General features: G+C 48.0%; 1 protein-coding gene across 1 annotated transcript in view; it reads right to left on the bottom strand.

The window, feature by feature from the left end:
* Positions 1–21,857, bottom strand: part of TECTA (tectorin alpha) — a 68,341-nt gene that overhangs the window by 18,232 nt on the left and 28,252 nt on the right. The window contains exons 10-12 of the mRNA XM_059415153.1: positions 18,131–18,732; positions 10,107–10,668; positions 2,603–2,802 (exon numbers count right to left, since the gene is read on the bottom strand). Coding sequence (XP_059271136.1) covers positions 2,603–2,802; positions 10,107–10,668; positions 18,131–18,732 — 1,364 coding nt within the window. The remainder of the gene's footprint in view (positions 1–2,602; positions 2,803–10,106; positions 10,669–18,130; positions 18,733–21,857) is intronic.

Here is a 21,857-nt window from a genome sequence, read left to right on the forward strand (position 1 = left end):
GGTGGGGTGTGGTCTCAACAAGTAGACCTGGTCCCAAGACCACGGTCTAGGCACTAATTCAATTGACCAGCACAGCACTCTCCAGAGAAGATGTTTGAACTAGGCACAAGAAGGCTTCTGCTGTCTGGTCACTGTTTCCAGCTTCAAGGATAGACTTATCAAAATTCCGACTATGACAAACAGATATGACTCGGATTTGAAGGTAAATAGAGAACGAGATCTCCAGGACAAGTTTCCCCAGTGCAGTGCATGTCAAGATGCCACTATTTCTTTCATCCTCAAAGTAAACTCATTCCTGGAACCAAGTCTTCTCTCCTTCCAGACCTGAAAAATATTTCGGGTGCCAGCCGCCTTGCAAATTGACTTCATTTCTCTTATCAGATTTGCAAAATAATTGAGTGGATGGTCTGGCCTCTCTCTGATAAGAAGTCAGACATTACATGGGCAGAAAGAGAAAAATAACCTGGCATATGTGGATATGATAAAGGGTAAATAACTCATCCCACAGGAGAACTTGATCATGAAGCTAGCTTCACAGGGGAGTCACTGGGCCCAGTGCGGCTTCCTTTACCTTAATTAGACCTGGCAATGACAGCTGGGTGATTACCTTACATGCTAATGGCTAGATGTGTTCTCCCTTTATTTCCAAAGAAATGTGTTGTATAAACAGGCCCCCAAGCTTGTTTGAATGGTGGCAAGGAGATGTGGATTATTTGTTCTGTGAGTTTGCTACTTACCAGATAGAAACCGTTGTCAAATCCCACTGACTGATGAAAATCCGATAATCATGTTTATAGTGCTAATAGCCTCGGAGAGCTGTACCTGCGTTTCCTGAGTGTTCCAAGGGCTTTTATATGCATCATTTCATTAACATGCCTGGATTTTTTTTTTTTTGACAAAATGTTACTCAAGGGAATAAAAACAACGAACACAATAGGATCTCCCGATTATTGGGCTGCTCGGTGCCAGGCACAAGGTGAGGCACCTGGTGGACATTATTTGTACAACAACCGTACAGAGCTGGTATTAGTAACTACATTTCATGGATGGGGCACCCAAAGTTCAGGGCAATGACACAGTTTGCTCAGTGCCCCACCACCAGCGGTGTGCTTCAGTGACGCTCAAACCCGGCTCCATTCCATGATGCCACAGACACCCAACATCCCTGCTGAGGGGGGCAAGGCACCCCTAATGGATGCAGACATGCCAGTAAAGTCTCCGGACCAGGGAGCAGAGATTGCAAGAGGGCTTTTTCAGCTTTGAGTCTGGTTATTTCTCCTCTGAGACCATGAGAAAAGGAACACCTTATTTTTTTCTCACGTGTTCTGCCTTTGCCTTTCAAATAGGCAGTATTTGTAAGAGCTAAACTCACCTCTCTCCGGAAGTCTTCCTTGATTGTTTTCTAATCTTCTGCATTGTCTTTGGACACTGAAGCCGATTTCCCACTGACTGTGAACCTAAAGCAACCTCCACATTCCCTCTCTTTTATTTACTCTCAGAATAAATTCAACCTGGTGGTTCTTGAACGAGGTGATACATTTTTACAAAAAGGAGACATTCTTTATTTTTTGCCTAATTTATTTCCAATCCAGACGTTTCAATTAGATTTTTTTTTAAGTGCTGCAATTCTTTTTCATTTAAAATTGATGAGTTCTGTAGGGTGTGATTTTTCACTCGTTGATGTGTTATTTTGTCATCGTTCTCTTGTTCTTTAAAGTGCCTGTTTCTCCTGAACAGACGTTCAAGTTCCTCAAGGCGGGGGACATGCTTTGTCGTCCCCGGCAGCACCTCCAACGCCGAGATCTGCGGGAGCAGATACTCCGTACTTGCAGTTGTTACCGGTCTCCTCACCAGCAGAAGACGGGCACGTCACCGAAGCAGAGACCCGGCTTGAGGCAGGACCACAGCACTTTCTCCAGGGCAGGCCTTTTCTAGCTTGGTATAGGGCACATAAAGAAAGGTTTTAAAGCACAGAACGTGCATGATTCAGGGAGCTGTCGCGGAAGGTCTTAAGGAGTGATGTCTGCGAAGGGCGACTTCTTCGGCTCTCCGCTGAAGTCCCCCCAGAGAGGGAAGCGGAGGGCAGAAGGGGGGGAGAGGGGACAACAGCACTGAACAGTCCAGACAGAACTCTCTGGGGACGGTCCCGGAGTGACAAATGGCCACGAGGAGATGGCGGCCTTCACACGCTTTCGCGGCACTTCAGTAGCCCGAAGAACGAAGGCCATTCCTCTTGGCCTCGAGCACCGTATTTTCCGGTTAAAAATGTCCTCATCTAAGACAGCTACAATGTCGGATGCCAGCCGCCGTATTTCCCCACTACGGCCGCCTCGGAAGCGCTCACCGAGATTCACGGGTCAGGGAAGGAAGGGCCTGGAGAAGGCACCGCGGGGGCAGAGACCCAAATGCCCGCGGAGAGCGTGGGCCAGCGCGGGAGGCTCGCCGGTGCCGGGGCCAGGCGGGCAGGGAGGCCCCAGCGCCTTGCCCCGTCGGCGGCTCCGCGAGCCGGGGCCTCACCCGACCTGCCCTCGTGGTCCCACAGAGAGGCACCATCTCTCGCGAACCGGGGGAGCTGGCGGGCGGACGCGGCGGGCGGGCCTACCTCGTAGTACTTGCCGTCGGCGTAGCAGCCGCAGCTGTGCGGCGGGATGCAGCTCCGGCCGTCGAGCACGTAGCCCGCGTCGCACTGGCAGCCCTCCACGCAGTAGTGGTTGCAGTCGCTCTTGAGGCGGATGGCGGCGCAGCGCGGCTGGCACACGCTCACGCAGCTCTCGTAGTGGCTGTTGGGCGGGCAGGTGACGGCTGCAATACAAGGCGCACACACCCGTCAGGCCTCGCGCCTGCGGCCGCGGCTTCCCGCGCTGGGGGAGGCGGAGCCCGGCGGGGAGTGCGCGCGCAGCCTCTCCCGCGGCCCCTCTGCTTCCGGGAAGCCTCCCTCCGCCTCCCTCCCGCTTAAATGCTGGGCGGCAAACGGATGCGGTTCCTGGGGTTCCCTCCCGTACTCTTTGTGTTCTACTCAGCCCTGTTTTGGGGGCTCACTCTGACCTGTGGCCTCCACGCCCCATCCCCCTCCTCACGTGCGTCTGGGCTTCAGTCGGGCGCCCCCATGCTTTCCGGGGCGCTCCATGCTCGCATTGTCCCTTATGCGTGCCCTCCTCGTGCCCTCTGTGGGGGAGCCCCCTCTCGCGGGCGGAGCGCCCCCGACCCTTACACCAATGGCAACTGGCCTTCACCCCAGAACTAACGCAGAATCTTTTCGAAGCCAGGAATACATGTCCGTAACGGGGTGCCCGACCCCTGGATTTCTGAGGAGGCAAGTGTGCGGCGCGTGTGGGTGTGAACTACGCTCTACCATTTTCAGATGCGTGTGGACGCTCCTGGGGAAGGCAGTGAGGGTCCTGGAGAAGAGCGGGCGTCTGGGGCGAGCTGCAGGACACTGAAGCCAGTTACCCAGCCTCTCTGGGCCCAGCTGCTTCCCTGTGAAATGCACACACTTCTGGCACCGACTTCACGGCCTGGGGGGGTCAGGAATTCTGTGAGTCTGCGTGCCTGGACAGTGCTTAGCACGTAAACGCTCAGTGTTAGCCAATCTTTAAAGACAGGTTTGCTGGAAAGTTCTATAGAAGCTATTATTTTAATCAACGTATATGAAAAGCACAAGTACTATCATGTGGGAACTTCTCTATACCACATACAGTATACATTTGGGGCACATTTTATTTTTTATATTACCTAATGGTAAAATTGGACTTTTTTGCATGCATTTTACGTGTATAGATTCATGTAACCAATACCATGATCTAGATTTTTTTTAAACATTTAATGTAGAAGGTACTACCTGCCTGTGGTAGACAATGGAAGCCATACAAGTAAAAGTGCAACAGAAAAGCAACCTCTGGTAACAAATTAGAGTAGAATCTTCTAGAAATCTTCTATGCATATAGAAGTACCCAGGTGTGTGTGTGTGTGCACACTTGCATGCATGTGTGTATTCCATTCCCATTTTTTCACATGAGTGGGAGCATAATATACATATTTTCCCGCTCATTGCTTTTTCATGACAGTATTCCTTCCATTTTTTGCACTGTTACCTGGTATGTGTATTGTCTGTTTATGATGATGCTGCGGTGAACATCCATAGACATATATCTTTGACCTCATGAGTAAATGACTCTGTATAATAAAACCCTGGAAGTGGAATTACTGGGTCAAAGGGTTCCTATGTTTAAATTTTTGATAGATGCAACCCAATTGCCCTCTAAAGAGGCTACGTGAATTCATCCTCCTACCAGCACTACATGAAGAGGTTTATTTTCACACATCCTTGCTGAGTGTGTAGCACCAAACCTCTGATCCTTAGAAATGCATAAGGTTAAATGTCATACATAAATATAATATATACATATCTCAATCTCATATATATAGGATTACTACCCTGAATATATAGAGAACTCATAAAACTCAACTCAACCACAACAACAAAAAGTCAATTCAAAAATGGACAAAGGACTTCAATAGACATTTCTCCAAAGAGGATGATACGCGAATGGCCATTAAGCACATGGAAATATGCTCGATATCACTAATCATCAGGGAAATAAATATCAAAACTACCATGAGAAACCACCTCACACTCAGTAGGATGGCTACTATTTAAAAAATCTCAGAAAACCCAGTGTTGGCAAAGGTGCAGAGAAATTGGAACCCTTGGCCAGTTTGGTAGGAATGGAAAATAGTGCAGTCGCTGTGGGAAGCAATATAGCAGCTCCTCAAAAAATTAAAAATAGAATTATCATGTGATCCAGCAATTCCACTTCTAGATATATGCTCAAAAAATTTGAAAAAAAGTTTCTCAGAGAGACCTTTATACGCCTATGTTCATAGCCACCTTTTTCACAATGGCTAAAATATGAAAGCCATCCAAGCATCACTGGATGGATGAATAGAAAAGCCAATGTGGTATATCCACACAATGAAATATTAGTCAGCCTTAAAAAGGAAGGGCATTCTGCAATATACCACAGCATAAATGAACCTTGAGGACATTATGCTACGTGAAATAAGCTACTCAAACAGACAGATGCTGTGTGATTCCACTTAGAGAAGGTATCCAAAGTCTTCAAGTTCATAGCCATAGGAAACAGAACAGTAGGCTGCCAGGTGCTTGGATGGGTGGGGCACGAGGAGTTAGTGTTTCATGGGCATAAAGCTTCAGTTTTGCAAGATAAAAATGGTTCTGGAGAGGGGTGGTGGTGGAGGTTGCACAGCAATGTGAATACATAATGTGAGTATTTAATGTCACTGAACTTAAAAATGAGTTTAAAAAAAGTTAAGAATGTAAATGTTATGTTCTGTATATTTTACCGCAATAAAAAAATTGAAAAAAATTACTATATCCTTACTTAGTTTGCATTCTTTGATCAGCTTTTCACTTGTTTATAATCCATTTGTATGTATGTTTCCCTCTGTGAATTTCTTTTCCATGTCCTCTGTGCATTTTATGGTGTTGGATTTTTGTATTACATTGTAAAAGCTTTTTAAAAATTAAAAATAGACTTTTGTCTGTCTTGTGTTACAAAGTATTTACTGTTGGCTTTTAAATTGCTTCTTTTTTGGCAGGTTGGAGGGGAACCTGTATTTGATTATGTTTTTGTCATATAGAAATTTAAATTTTAAAAGGTATCAAATTTATCAGGCTTTTCTTCTCGCTTTGGGCATTTTGCTTAGAAAGGCCCTCTCTGTTGCAAGATTACCAAACATGAGAACAAAAATGCCTTTGTCTTCTCCTAGTACTGTTATAACTGACATTTTTATGTTTGATCTTGATTCTGTTTGGATTTTATTTTTGGGTGAGAAGTAAAGCGGGGATTTAGCTATTTCCCCCTTCTACTTGTCCTTTGTCCCTTGCCTATTTATTAAAGAATACATTTTTCCCCAGTAATTTGAAATGCCTGCGTTATGGAATACTAATTTCTCTTTTAATGTTTGGGCCTATTTCTGGATTTTTCTCATCTTCCCACTGGTTGATCTTTCTATTCATGTCCCAGCATTAATTCGGTTTTGTTGCTGAAGCTCTACAATACATTTTACTATCTGAGAAGACACACCAGCTATTTCGAAATGCTCATTGTCCCAAGTATGCTGGCCCCATTTCCCCAACTAGACTCTAACCTATTTTGTACTTTGGGTTCTTCTGTGACACCCAAAACAGTCCCAAGAACAGGGGAGGTAGGATTAATAAACATTAGATTCTTGAGTACAAACTTTAAAATTCTTAATATTGATTTTTGCCACCCCAATGAAGTATGAGAGCTGTGGGGGATGATGGCTCTACCCTTGGATTTCCACTGTGGTCACAAATGTGGCTCTTGTCGTGGCCAGTACACTGATGGATTTAGCCTTTGTGCTTTGGGGGCAGGGGGAAAGGAGGCATGGATTGCCCCGAAAAGTGATGAAATACAATGCAGTGGACAAGGGCTGTGGAATTGAGCTGACTGGTTTGAGCCCTAGATCTGGCGCTAATTAGCACTATCACCTGGATAGGTACCTACTTTTTCGAAGCCCGTTTCCTCCTCTGTCAAGGGCAGCTCATATCTCCCTCACCAAGTAGTTGTTAAGAGAAAATGAGGTGTATTTTGCAAAGCTCCTAGTCCACTGCCTGGTACTTCAAGGACAGCTTCTGCTATTATGGTGGGAACAGTTGTATTAGGAGAAGAATTTAATGGATCTGCAGAGAAATCTGTGAGAGAACCCCTAATTACCAGACTTGGGATCCAGGACTCTGAATAAGAAAGGGAAAATGAAAATGACACTCAGCTCTGTCTGAGCACTCGCCAGGTGTCACGCACAGCGTGGCATGAATGATGAGACATCAGCCCACTTAATTCTCACAGCGGCCCACGCAAGTTGGAAGACAGCCTCCACAGACCTGATCCTGTGCAGAGGTCCTGTAAGACCCTGCAGTGTCGGGCGGAGGGTCTCCAGTCCCCCGGATCCCTGGTCCTCCCAGGGTCAGAGAGGCAGCAGTGCCCAGTAGAAGGAGCACTGGCTGTAGCCACTTTCCTTGGGAAAGTTCCAGCATTTCTCAGAGCTTCACTTTCCTCCTCTAGAAAATGGGACTATTAATAGCGCCTGCTTTACGGGGTGGCTGGGTGGAGAACATGAGCGAGGACTCATATCGCATGTAGAATAGTGTCGGGCACATAGAGCCAAGTCACTGCTAGGCGTTTACGGTCTTCCTCGCCTATGGCTTACTGTATGCTCACTCACCATCTACAATGCTAATTTAAGTCCCCCATGAAGGGGCTGAAGAAAGGACAGACTCAGCTGAATGAATTTTAAGGAGGGCTTAGTAATTAAGACAACAGACCTCCCTCTCCCCGTCTAAACCTATTTGTTCAACTTGGGTGGAGAAGCTTTCCAAAGCATTTACAAATACGGTAATTGGGTAATAAATTATCCCATTGATAGGAATAGCCAATATCGTTGAAAAACAACAGCATTCTGTCTTGTCACCAATAAGGGGTAAGTTTAAAAGACCATTCTGTATTACCCCATTTCTTCCTGAAAACACCATTTCTCGTATTTTGACATGTGAGTGTTGAATTGGATTAATTCTGGGGGGCCGGGGGCTGAGAACCCCGCCCTCGCTTCTCAGACATTCCACCACGTTCCATACGGTTACAAACCACCCTGTTGAAGACAGGCTTTCTGTGTTCACCAGTCTCTCAGATGGAATGCCTGAGTTAGGACTCAGTCTCCTGCAGTTTTTCTCTGCTTCTGAAATTCAAAATGGAAAACTCAGCTGCCTCCAACTGCGCCCGCCCCCCATCCCCACCCACATACCTTCTTTAAAGTATAATTTTTTCTCTTATTTTAGCATTTCTTTTTTTTCCCCCAGCCACTATCAGCATCTATCTCCCCAGGAGCTCTCTTTTGGATCTTTGCCCCCATCCTGAAATGCCAAGGTCAGGGGAGGTTTAACTGATCTTGGCAGGCAGCTGGTCTAGGCAGGGATGTGGCCCAAGGCCAAGGGTGAAGCAGGACAGACTCTGCTCTGAGTGCCTTGGATAGAGCTCCCCATTGGTATATATAAAGGAGGCAACCCATGTCTGTGCAGAACTTTGAGGAGGCAGAAGAACAAGAAAAAATGGTCTTCGTATCCTGAAGAGTCTGCCTTTTCAAAACTGTTTCCCCAGAAAAAATGCATTGTTTTTAGTTCTACAGGTCCAAGCTTGATAGAGGCAGGGGCACTGTCTTCCTCTCAGGTAAGAAAGGGGCTTCCCCACACAATTTCTTTTCCTTACCATGAGTGACAAAAATTGAGACCTGGCATTTAACGTGAGTGTTAATGACATTACCCCCCTCTAAAAACAGTTCTTGTCTATGATTTCCCTGTGCATAGCAGCTAGGAGCATGGTTCTAGCACCCACTATGCCCTGACCCCCATCCCAGCTGCCCAGGGAGCAGTTCAGCCACCACGACCTGGCTACAGGAAAAGAGAGGCCTCCTTACTGTAAGTCTCAAGAGGAAGCAGGCAGTCTCTTGGTCTCTTTCCCAGCAGAGTTCCCCATCCCGCACCACATCTAGCTCCCTAGGTCCAAAGCCTGGTTTTCTGATTTAGGTGAAGGCAAGCTCTCTGGCTCCATGGTGCTGACCCCAATGAATCCAGAGTAGCTCTGGGGACTTATCCAGATCCTGACTTTTTTATAAGCATATTTATTTCATTGAAGTCACCAGAGGCCAATTAGTTTGGACAGTGACTCCCGCTGGCCTCCTCAGGGACCAAGCCTGGCTGAAATGGTATCGGCACCTCTCCCTCCCTCTCCCTACTTCCTCCCGCCCTTCCCCCACTAGCTACATGAATCCAGTTGTGTGGAATGCAAACCAGCCATGGGAGCCTTAAACTACAACCCTGTTTCTGGGTTTTCGTCGACATTCCCCCCTTTTCCAGTGTGGAAAGGGAGTTTATTTTCTGAGACCCCCACTGAGTCACTCATACAGAGTTCTGTGCATTCAGCATCCATTGATAAGCTTTTCATACAGCGAGGCCTAGAAGAGATTTGCTGTCGTTAATGAGATGGAGATGGGAAAATGGACCGAGGCAGCCTGGCCAAAGACCGCTAGTGGTTTCTCCGCCCCATCTTTTCCTTTTATGATGTGCTCAATGCAGGCGAATTACTCCAGTTCATAACACACCAGTACAATGTATACGAGTTGACAGCGTGAGCTTTGGGGTGAGAAGGTCGAATCCTGAGTTTGCCACTGAGATTGTATGACCTTAGGCAAGTTATTTAACTCCTCTGAGTCTCTGTTTCTCCCTGACTAATTGGGTTATTGAGGAGAATAAACGAGATAATGTTGATAAAGTGTTTAGCACTGGGCTTGGCTCAGAACAAGCCATTAATATAACAACAACAGCACTTGGCATGCATACAATGTGGTATGCTTTCAATTACCTAATTTGATCCTCTGGATGTTTCTGTAGCATAAAGGGTATAGGCAGCGACATTATCAAAGCATCATCAGGGGGAAACTAAGAACCAGGGTGGAAAAGCAAATTGCTCCAAGGTCACACCAGCGTTTAAGGACAGAGCAAGGCTTGAATCCAGGGGTTCTAATTCTTTTTTCTCATGCTTTTAACATCCTGCTATGTTTCATAAACACAAAGACTGATACATGACATATATGAATCCAACACTACAGCATGCTTAGAGAAAACACGTAAATTACCAGCACCATGATGCACCCATGAGGTTCTAGAACAAAGTAACTATCTGACTAACTCACTCTTCCCCCATTAGTCCTTTCTTAAAAGTGTATTGTGCCCTTGCTGAGTCCAAATGCCATCGGTGGTGCTCTGTGCTCTATGTACGTGATCTTATTTAATCTCTAGAGCAACACATGAAATAAAGGGTATTATTCCCATTTTATGGATAGGGAAATGGAGGCTCTGGGAGGTTGTGTATCTTGTTTCAGAGATCAAACTCAATTCCAAATGCATATGTATCCTGAGAGGGCTCTGCTCCATGAACATCTACGGAGTTGGACTCCTGGGCCACCCGCAGAAACCAGGTACCGGGAGAGAGGGACAGGGGAGGACTCACAGCAGGATGTGTAATTCCTCCAGCCGGTCACGGCGATCCCCTGAGTCTGGCAGGTGCTGGCATAGTTCTGCAGCCAGCTGCAGGCGGTCTGCACGGCGCCCCCATCGATGCAGGAGTCAAACAGGCAGTTCTTATAGAAGAAGGTGGGGTTCACTTTGCTGTGACACTTGGCGAAGCCGGCGTTCTGGTTGGGGATCAGGCTGCACAGCTGTTGCACCTTGGAGAACCCTTCCACCTTGGCGCAGGAAGGGCAGCGGTCCCCGCAGCCAACCTGGCAGAAGGTGTCTCTCTGCACCCAGCTCTGCCCAAACTCGTTGACGCTGGAAGCAAGCAGACCCATGGGCATCTCCAGATCATCTTCGGGGTCGCTGTTATAGCGGCCACACAGGCCCACTGTGCTGTTCTGCATGCTCCTGGGGACCGTGACCGACAGGAAGCTCTTCCAGTCATACACGACCTTGAGGCCGAACTCTGTCTCCACCACCACGTGGAAGCCAAAGGAAAAGATATTTATTTTCCCATGTCCCAGCTTCAGGGGCAGATATAAGCGTTCATTGTTGACCTACAGGAGAGAGAGGGTTGCAGTAGAGAAATGAGGTGTGCCCAGAGAACACCCACCTCTCCGAACGATCCGGCTCGAGAGCCGCAGCCCCAAAGGGGGGTTGGAATAGGTTGAACGTAATCTTGGCAAGTAGTGTCATTTATGTCAGTCAACTATTATTATTAGGATCTGAGCAGACTTAAATGACTATCCTTTGTGCACTAATACACCTATTTATTTCGATGCCTTCTGTTTACATAGCATTATTTCCCCCAGGAGTTCAAACTGTTTTCTCCAAAGTAATGAGAGGGGAATAAGAATTCAATTAAAGTTTAGACTAAAATACCAAACTGTAGAACTCCAGTGCTCCTATTTCCAGCTGTATGGTGGATCGGTTTTAGGTAAACCCCAATTTATTCATTCCTTTGGGATTTTTTTCCCCCGGAGGAATGATTTGACTTTGCTGTCCCTCCTACCTGGAATACCACTCTTCACCCATCAACCACCCTCCTGCCCCCAGACCCTGCTCAGATGTCGCCTTTTTCTATAAAGCAAGACTGTTCGAGCCTGTGGTGAGAATTAATCACTCCCTCATCCGGGCAACCAGAATGTTATTTATATTTGTGCTCTTGTTCACCTTTGGCCAAGTTCAAGCCTGTGTGGCCCCACAGTTGAAGCAACATCACAATCAGCCTTACATCATGGTCAGTTGTCTACATTTCTGTCTTGCCTACAAGATCATGAGGGCAGGAACCACACTTTATTGATCTTTATATCCATCTTCCCCCTCGCTCCCCACCGGATGCCCAGCGCAATGCCCCACACTGAAAGGGCCCTTGACACTGAAAGGGCCCTCTCATATATTTTTTATTTGTAAAACAAGGAAATCCCTTAACATACAACCGCAGAAATGCATTGCCCTTGCACTGCCCTATTTTGATTCAGATGAACCAAATCCTATAGCCCTTGGCTGTGTGGGTATGAGACAGAAAATAAGACTACTGTGAGGTCCAGGAGGGCAGGTTGTCTTCTCCAGAGAGGCAGGTGGGTGCTCTTCTGGGGGTGTTCTAACACTGCTCCCTAACCAGAAACGCCTTCCCTTCTGACCTTAATCTCCACCCCCCTTATCCGACACCCCCCAACCACACTGCTACTGCTGTGGTTCTGGCCCTCACCACCTTGACCCTGACTACTGAGTATTCTCCCACCTGGTCTACCTGCTCTGATGTTGCCCTTCTCCTCCCTTCACTCACTGCTGCTACTCCAGCATATTTTAATGCAATTAAAAGCCATCAATCCAATTCTTCAAACCCTCTCTATAGCTTGAATCAAATGTCTCATACACTCAGCAGATCCCAAAGAGGGTTCTCCAGGGCCTGCCCCCATATCTCTCGGACCCAACTCACTTACTTCCCCTAGTCCAGCAATACCCAACACTTTGCCTTTCCCCAGATGGACCAAGTTGTGCTGGTCTTTTGCTGCATGCCATTTCCTTTGCTGAAAGTGTGATGGTTCTTTCTGGATCCTATCCGGAGACCTCATCCTCCATCATCGTTGACTGTGGGCAGTGGTCTTGGCCTATTGGAAGCCCGGAAGGTTATGATTCTACTCCATTGCCCCCTTCCACCCCAAGGGTAGCCCTTGGCCAATGACAGACCCATACAGGGAACCAGGGGATCAACTCTGTGTGAAGGTCATGTGCCAGAGCTCCTGGTGGCCCAGGCTGAAGCTGGTCTCCAGCTCAGACAACATCCTTGCTGAACTATCTTCCTCTGGGGCTTCTCTCACTTTCCCAGGAATCCCCAAGTCAGATTCTGCCTCTAGGGAGTCCGACCTAACCCAGCAATGATGCCCCTCCCCTTGTCCTTCCTCTCTATGGGGCAATGTTTACCCTTCACATTGCAAGTCGACTATCTCCTCTTCTATGAATATTTGTCTAGGAAGGATTTATTTATTCATTTGGCACCACTGTGTGCCAGGCACTGTGTTAAATGCTGGAATAAAGCACAGGGCTCATGGCAGAGTGAAGTCCATAAATCAATACTAATAACATCACCTGATAAAAACAATGATAAAGATAAACAGATGCACAGGCACCAGATTCAGCCTGGGGACAGCACAAGGCATGCCTGCAAGAGATGATACACACACACCTGGTCCTAAAGGATGAGTAGTGTTGGCCAGTCAAGGAGGAATGAGATGAAGAACAAGGAATCCCGAGAAAGGGCACAGCCCAAGTACAGGTCAACTAGAGAGATAAGCAGGATGAGCCGCAGCAAGTTAGTGCTGTTAGAGCATAAAAATGTGGCCTTGGGAGTAGTGAAGATGGGGAGGTAGGAGGACCTGGATCATGGAAGGCCTTGCATGCAATGTCATACATGACAGAGGCCATGAGATGACATTTGACAAAGACCCGCTCATTTTGCAAAAAGAAGTCACTGGTGACCTTCATAAGAAAACTTGAGTAGAGTGAGGAGACCAGTAGTCAGATGGCACAGTTCAACAAATTGGAGATATGGAAGCAGATCTTCCAGGAAGATCCATCTCCCCAGGAACCTGGAAAGGAAGGGGAGGAGAGGGACTGAGTTGAAGCTGGCAGTGAATGCGCATCATGGTTTGCTTTAGAATGAACATGTTTATGGGTTGAAGAGAAGGACCTAACACAGGAGGGAGAGAAGAGGGCAGACAGGCAAGATCTCCCAGAAGGCCAAAGAGAGAGGGACTGGTGGTGAATGGCCACGGAGGGGAGGGATGTCTCATTCTGTGCACCCAGAAGGGAGGAGGTGAAGACGATGGCAGACAGGTCATTTCAGGAGTGCGGGGGGAGGGGGGGAGCAGAGCAGGAGAGAGACTGTGCCTGGGGAGCACAGATTTCTCAGCCAGGAGCCCTGGAGGTGGCGATGTGGGTCTTGTGCAGACACAGGGGATATGGATGTCAAGGTCACGGAGGGAAGTGGAGGCTGAGGGGACTCCCGCCTGCCTGGAAGACCCACACCAGTAAACTAAAAGCTGTATATCCAAATGCTTCTGTGTACCAGCCTGCTTTTCCTCTTGAGTTTCTTTGCATTCTGTATCCTTGGTTATAGGGTGTCAAGAGGAGGCCACACCTTGCAGGGAGGCAATAGGACCAGATTCAAACCAAAGAGCTTACAGATTCTGTCGTGCCCAGGAGTGTCCTGAGAAAGGAACCCCCTCTAACTCAGAAGGGCAGGCTCGGCTTCTCTCTGCCTTTGAAGCCCATGTATGCGGCCTCTATCTCCGCTCCACTGTTTTGTCGCTGTGAGGGACAAACGGAGAGAATGAGGAAGCAGAGGGAGAGGAAGCAGAGGATCCCTATGACCAAAAGGGAGAGGCTGGTATGGAGGCAGAGCCTGATGGAGGGACCAGGAAGGTATGGAGAGAAAGAGAACAGGGCGTGCGGATGAGTGTCAGAACATGTGTTTCAAATACCTAAGTGTTAGGAATAAGACCACATACCAGATTTTTAGCAGAGAACTTTCCTTTATGTAGCTGGCCCTGATGCTTGTGTATAGCTTCTCCAGCTGTCCTGAGGTCCCCTCACCCCACAAAGAAAACACTTTGTTTTCTTTTCCTAGAATGCTTTTTATCTCATTCTCGGCCTGGTTGACATAATCTTTTAAGGCTCAGCTCTGGGTTACCTCTTCCAGAAAGCCTTCTCTGAGGCCTCCGAGGCTGGAGGAGGCAACCTGTGTGCTCATGACCCTCCACATGGCACATTTTTGGAGCATTTTCCATGACATCCCCATAACCTGCTAACACGTCTATCTCCGCCACAAGACTCTGAGTTCTCTTGGGACAGAGGTCACTTCTGATTCATTCTTCTTGCCCCAGAGCTTGGCACAGAACGAGCCTCAATATAAGCCCATCAAACTAACCTGAGCTGGGGTGCTGTGCAAACCTTCACTCTTCTCTCGTGGCCACAGGATGGCCGTAAGTGACTAAAGACACTGGCTGTGAGGATTCTGACAGCCTTCCCCTTGTCCTAGACCATGAAGCACCTGGTTGTGCTGAAGCCCAGAGGCCACGGCAGGGGAGACCAAATGTCTGCGGAGCTCTGGCTGTGGCTGGCTGAGACGTGGGCTGCTGCAGTGCCCTTAGGAGGACTCGCCTTCCGCTGCTCACCCCTGTAAACCTCACTGGAATAGCATGTTTATTTCTAGCGTCCCTTGTCTTCGTGGTTTCCCTACATCCTTCAGTACTTCTTAGTGCAAGGCAAGGTCAGAGGCATAAAGGGACCCTGCAGCCTAAGGAAGCACTTCCACGGTCCCTCCACTTCTGGGAGCACCAGCTGTGATCTGGGGGGTCCTGCTGTGTTTCCCCCAACACTTCATTGCACGCTGTCATTGTGATGGTCATTATTCTTGTCTCAGGGAGAAAGGGTGACTAATAATAACATCACGGGAAAAACAAATGCAAATCATTGAACAAGCAGATCCTGTAATGCATATTAATAATTCAAAGTAAATGCTAAATCTATCCCTCAGGCCCCCAAAGAAAAGAACCTTCAAGCATCCTGAACTCTAGTTGCATGTCAGAGATTTGCAAGCCGTACATGGTTTGCAGCTTGAGCACTTAGGACTTCTGGGTGACTTAGAAAGACAGACTCTGGGAGTGCCTGGGTGGCTGAGTAGGCTAAATGCCTGACTTCAGCTCAGGTCATGATCCACGGGCCCTGAGATCAAGCTTTGGGTTGGGCTCCCTGCTGAGCCTGGAGTCTGCTTCTCCTCCTTATGCCCATCCCCCCTGCTCGTGCTCTCATGCTCTCTCTCTTTCCCTTTGTCTCTAAGACTGATGATTCACAGACCTGTCCCTGAAGCAAATGATACCTTATATTTAATTAAAAAAAAAAATAAAATCTAGAAAGAAAGAAAAAAAGAAGGAAGGAAGACAGACAGACAGACATACCCTGGTTAGCATTCTCCACTCCACGCCTTTAATCAATTCCTCCTCAGTGCCCATTACGCACTCCCTCTTGTGGGTTGAACTGTGTCACTCCCACAAAAGACAGGCTGAAGTCTTAAGCCCCACCACCACCCTGATACCTGTAAAGGTGACCTAATTTGAAAATAGGGTCTTTGCAGGTGCATCACATCAAGATGAGGTCATACCGGATGGGGGCGGGTGCCATATCCAAAGACTGGTGTCCTTAAAGGGGGAGCACGACTTGGCCCAGGAAACAGAAGGCGCAGAGGGAAGAAGGCCACGTGAAGACGAGGCAGGGACTGCAGTGATGCTGTCACAGGCCAACGATCGCCTACAACCGCCAGAAGCTAGGAGCTGATTTTGGATTCTTAGCCTCCAGAACTGAGAGAGAATAACGTTCTGTTGCTTGAAACCACCTAGTCTGTGATGTGTTGTGATGGCAGCCCCAGGAAATGAATACTGCCTTCCTTCTCCGTCACTTTACAGGGGAAGAAGCAAGCAGTGTGGTGTCTGTGGCTCATGTCTTTAGCCATGAACACATCCCATGAGACCAGGGCGGGACACGTGCCGGGAAGGTGAGCTGACTCATCAGGGCCTTGGCCCAACAGCAGGAAGCGAGGGAGACACGCAGGGAGAGCAGGGAATCGGCCACCACGGGAGAGAGCAGGGACTGCACAAAGGAGAGGAAGGGTCGGTTCACAAGGCCCCAGTGGTCTCCCTGTGAAAATAACTGGGTCAGAAAACAGCATATGAGTCTCAGAGGTCCATACACCTAAATGCCCAAGAGTGTGTAACACAAGGCAGAAAATGCAGTCTCCTCATACACTCCATGAGACAGGACCTATGAGCAAATGTTACTTTTAAAAGAAAAAAAAAAAAAAAACTGAAAGGTAGAATGGTGGGTGTTGAATGTCAAGGAGATACGGAACTGCATGAAAATGCGTAAACCTAAGGATAGAAATGGATCAGATGAGGAGCAAAGACTCACAAGACGCAAGCCACATGGACAAGATGGCCCGCTTGTTTGTTTTCATGTGTATGGGAGAATGGAGTCGAGCACTGTTCCTGCAACAGGCAGCCTCGACTGTCGGGACATATGGGGAGCCTTATGTGGCTCCAGGCCAGGCTTCTGATGTCTTCCTATCTTGCCTCCGCAGCAGCTTCATCCCACAGGTTGATGAGGACGTGGCCAGCAGCAAAATGAAGGTCCTGGGGACCGTAGGAGAGAGGGCTGCTCTGTCGTCTCATTCATCCACTTGACAAATGTGTTGAGTGTCCTGACAACAGAGCTCTGGATAGTCATTTCACATACAGAAGAATGAGGCAGAGGTCCTGCCTTCAAGAAGCCCAGGACAAGTACCGAGCGAGTCAGACACGAGCACCTCCCACCCCGGAATGGAAATACGATTCACGCGGCCATGGCTACACGGGCCAACGGTTCTGGGAAGCGCTGAGGGAAGCAGTCAGGCTTTGCATATCATATCCAAGGAAGGGAAGAGGAATAGGCCTGGTGAGTCCCTGCCTTAGATGCCAAGAAGGCACATTTTTGGATAAACGTGAAAGGGCAAGCAGTTAGGAAGCTTCTCTCTGTCAGAGAAGGCGGGTGAGGAGATTCTAAGGAAGGAAAGAGATCTGGAGAGCTGCTCAGGGAACTCCCGAGTAAGAGCTCAGTATTTTTCAGAGAATGTATACAAGGTGAAACAGGAGACCCCCTTAGAGATAAATTACGCCACAGATCAGTGAGGATTATGCTAAGAGGCTCATGCCCCATATCGGCTCCTCCAAAATGCCGGAGCAGGGCTGCTGGCTGGTTCATCAGCCCTCCTGAGGGGTTCTGCTCAGAACAAGACCAGGGAGAAGGAGGGGTTGGGTCTGTTGCAGGAGCTGATGTCCTCAGACTGGACAATGAGCACACCCAGCTCCTCCAGCCCTATCTGCTCCTATCTTCATCAAGGGAGTGGAGGGTAGAAAGAGGGCACCGAGGTGCAAGTAGAAAGATTGTAGGAGGCCGCTGAAGGCTCCAGATGTGTACAAGACTCCTAAACTCCTGGATCTCGTGGGGTCCAACGGGGAGACAGGAGGAGGTGGGAAGGAGGCCAGAGCAGAGGACTCTCATCCTGGGCTCCATAAAGGGGAGGAGATAGATGGGGTAGCAGTACCACTGACAGACGTCTAAGCCTTGCTAGGCATGTGTTCTCTTTTACAGATGGAGTGACTGCCTGAGGACACACAGCAGTAGCCCAGCTGGGATTCGAAGCTAGGTCTATGCTCTCTCCAACATGCTCTGCTACATTGGGAGGGATACAATTTCTGTTCCTAACTCGGTGCTTTGAGCAGAATATTTTTCTCTCTGAGGCTCAGTGTCCTTATGTATAAGATAAAGCAATAGAAAATCTCCAGGACCCCTCTCTGCTCTAATAGCCTGTGTTTTTCCATGGATTCTAGGCTAGCCCGATTCATCTGGAGCCTGGCCCGCTGACCCCGAACCCCCACACTCACATCCCAGCTCCTTTCCTGCTGTCTGGCCTTGACTACTCACCAGCACTGTGTGCTTGTAGGCCCTGTGAATCACAATGCTGTAGCCAAACACAGTCACGTCCACCTGTTTGACCCACAAGGCCAGGGATGGGTCCCGGTCCTCATTCTTGGCTGTGACGACAAACTTGGGGAAAGTGTCTGAGCTTGGCCTGCTTCCTGTGGTGCAGAGGATAAGGGGGCAGCTGGTCTGGAAGTCAAAGGAGTAGCCATCAAAGGTCAGGTAGTGGCCGTAGCCCGAGACGATGCAGGAGGCGTCAGTGCGAGGCTGGCAGTAGTAGAGGCCTCCCTCCTCCATGCAGTACTCGTCCCCCTTGCACGGGATGCTCTCACAGTGGACGCTGTTGTCTGTGCCGTTGCAATAGCAGAAGATCTGGCAGTCCACATCCACCCAGAAGGTCTCATTGGTGGCAAGCTGGTGGCCCTCAAAGTTGCAGCCGCACTCGCTGCGGGTGACACACTGGCTGCCTTGCAGGGCGTAGCCCTCGTCACACTGGCAGCCCTCAGAGCAGCTGTCCACACAGATGGGGCCCAGGGCCAGCGTCTCACAGGTCTCCATGCACGTCATACACTCCTCGAAATGGCTGTTCTCCGGGCATTCCAGAGCTGAGGGTGGCCAAGGAGAAGACAGGCTTGAGCAAGGTACAGGGGTGAAGAGAGAGTGTGTATGCACTCACTAGCTGCTTGTGGTGTGTATGTGTGGTGTGTATGTGTTCCTGCTGCATGGGAATGTGGTGTGCTTAGCACTACTGTCATCCTCATTTGGGGAGCGCAGAGGCTCAGTGAACCCCTCATGTGCTCATGTGTTCCTGGGGCACTTAGCTCTCTGTGGAGAAGAGTCCAAGACTATGAGCCTTAGTGAGCACCTACTGCATCCCAGGCGTCATTGAAGCTAGTTTGGTGTAACTTTACTCAACAGCCTGGGAGGTAAGCAAAGTCTGCTCTCTGTCTTACAGATGAGAAACTCAAGTCCAGTGACTTAATCCAGCCTGTAAGTACCAGAGAGATTCGAATCTGGATCTCCCAATGCTAAGTCCCCTGACTCGAGGACTTGGGAGGGAGAATGTCTTGGAAAGAACCAAGTGCTTTGGGTCCAGAGAGATGGATATCGTCTCTGAGTTCGGTTTCTTCTTTTATTAAATAAAGATGATAATTATCTAGCACAGTCATTCTGGGGATTAATGACCTAATATATGAGGTCCATAGTAGAAGCTCAATAAACAGAAAACCTTTCCCTATTCACACTTCCTTCTATTAGGATATACTTTATGAAGGCATTTTTACTCTACAAATTGGCTTTCTCTTTGTCTTTCCTGTCTCCACTCCTGGTGCCTTTTCTACCTCCTCACCGCCTTCTGCCCCAGTCCCTCCCACCTTCTCTGCTCACATTCTTTCCCCAGTCTGGACGGACCTCACAAAGCCAAATCCTACACATCTGTCAAGGTTCATTTCATATTGCACTTTGGCCCGGAAGCCTTCCTTGAGAGGCCAAGTCTTTGGGTTACAAAGGACAGCATATATTATGCTAACAGCACACGCTGCTCACCATGGATTTCAGGGTCATCTTCCCATTTCTTTTTAGGATTTCAGTCTGCCAAAATTTGCCCTGGGCAGGGTATGGATGAATCCAGGAGCCAGAAAGAAATCTACCTAGAAGTCTGCTTAGTCCAAAGATCTGCGAAGGTCCCCACCATCCCCTGGGACAATAGGTACCAATTCTTTAGAACTTTCTTTAGATTTTATGCAGAGTCTCACTCCTTAATAATGCTTTACAATCCAAGGACAAAGAGGACACTACAGAGAAATAAATTGCATAGCAGTAACAGCTCTGCCCACAAGTACCAACTCAACAGAACCTAGTTCTGCACTAGGTGCTGAGAGCCAATCTTTCTTCCTCTGGGCTAAAGGACTATCTCTACTCCCGTTGACTACAATACCATACGGCTTTGGAGTTGAAGGCTAGTTCAGCACTGATTAAATATGTCCGTATAGAGGGATTTTCACATTTGTCTCTAAATTATGAATGCTATAACATTGACTGCAGGTTTATGGTGATAGCAAATAACATGACTTATTTAAATGGCTCTCACTTGATGACTTATTGTGTTGTCTGAATTTGTCTGAAAGTCTGGAACATACAGACGTGAAGTAATAAAACTTCCTCTGGCCTCTGAAATGCCTCTGTGAAATTATTTAATTGGGCAGCCTGGCTCTGCCAACAGGAGGGCTGGTTCAAAATCTCGGAACACAGAAGTGGTGGTTGTCCCTAGCTGGGCCCAGAGAAGATTGTGTTCCTGATATGCAGCTGTTACTCAGCCCAATCCCCAACCTGGAAGACCCTGACCAGATTAACCCCTTAGGACCCAAGTCTTCCTTAATCAAACATGCACACTCTGGTCCTGTGAGACCCTTGGCTGCTTTTGTCCCCATGTCTCTCTCTCTAAAAAAGGCACCGAAAAGAACTTCCTCCAGCTCTGCAGAGGAGGGGTGGTAAGAAGCTATTCTGGGCAGCCATCACACCCAGGAAAAGAGGGAGTCATCCCCATTCCATCACACTTCACACTGACTATGGCACCAAAGTGTGCTCTGTGCACGACAAGAGCAATCCAGAAACATGGTCTACAGGGCGGAGTTCATAGTCTGAAAGGGCAGTGGACCTGACAGGGCAACAAAATGGATTTGGTAGGGGGCAGGCTCAGTAACCCTGTACCACGAATGAACTGCAACCAAAAAGCAGAGACCAGGAGAGGGACAGAGATCATAGTAGATAAGCTGCCCAGAAGACCAGAGAGGATGTGCAGGTAGAGTAAAAAAGAAGGTTTTGGGAACATATTACAAGGTCCTAAGAGATGTGGTGGTCAGGAAAGACCTTGGAGTGTCTCTTCCTGTAGGTGACATATGAATGCTCCCAGAACTCCAGCTTTAGGATTCACAGTGTCTGCTAGTCATCCCTCCCTACTGTGGTTAAGGGTCACCAGGAATGTTATCACCTTCTCTGAGATGACGACCACCAAACCATTCACATGCTTCTTGGGCTCCAAAAGCTCAGAACCCAGAGATGTAAACAGACAAGCCTATGTGTATGTATGTATGTATGTATGTAGTGTGTGTGTGTGTGTGTGTGTGTGTGTGCGTGTTCTTAGCTCTAAGATGTTTCTGTTGCAAGGGTTTAGTGGCAAAGCAAGAATACCCCTGTAGCAATAGATAAGTCTCACTCAGATCTTGGTTTCTAAGAACAGTCCCCACCTGGGGAAATTAGGGCTTCTTGGAGTAATGGCTGATTCTAGTCTGTGACAGGGGAGGTTACAGGACAAATGTGGAGCATCTTGTAGTACCAGAAAGTGAGAAAGTGACCAAGGCATGCCCAAAAGACAAAGGCATCTTGAAGGGCTCCCACAGGCCAAATCTGGAATAATTTTAACACCAAAGTAATGAATAAATGTAAATTGAAATATAAATAATTGAAAAAATGGGAATATGTGTGTCCAAATTGATAAGATAGATGATTGTGTGTTCATCCATAGCCGAGTGGATAAAGAAGTTGTGATACATATACCTACAATAGAACATTACTCAACCATCAAGAGAGAATGAAATCTTGCCATTTACAATGATGGAGATGAAGCTAGAGTGTATTATGCTAAGAGAAATAAGTCAGTCAGAGAAATACAAATACCATATAATTTCATTCCCAGAATTTAAGAAACAAAACATATGAATAAACAAAAGAA

Source organism: Mustela nigripes, chromosome 1 (assembly GCF_022355385.1).
Source record: "Mustela nigripes isolate SB6536 chromosome 1, MUSNIG.SB6536, whole genome shotgun sequence".
In the NCBI taxonomy this organism is placed as follows: domain Eukaryota; kingdom Metazoa; phylum Chordata; class Mammalia; order Carnivora; family Mustelidae; genus Mustela; species Mustela nigripes.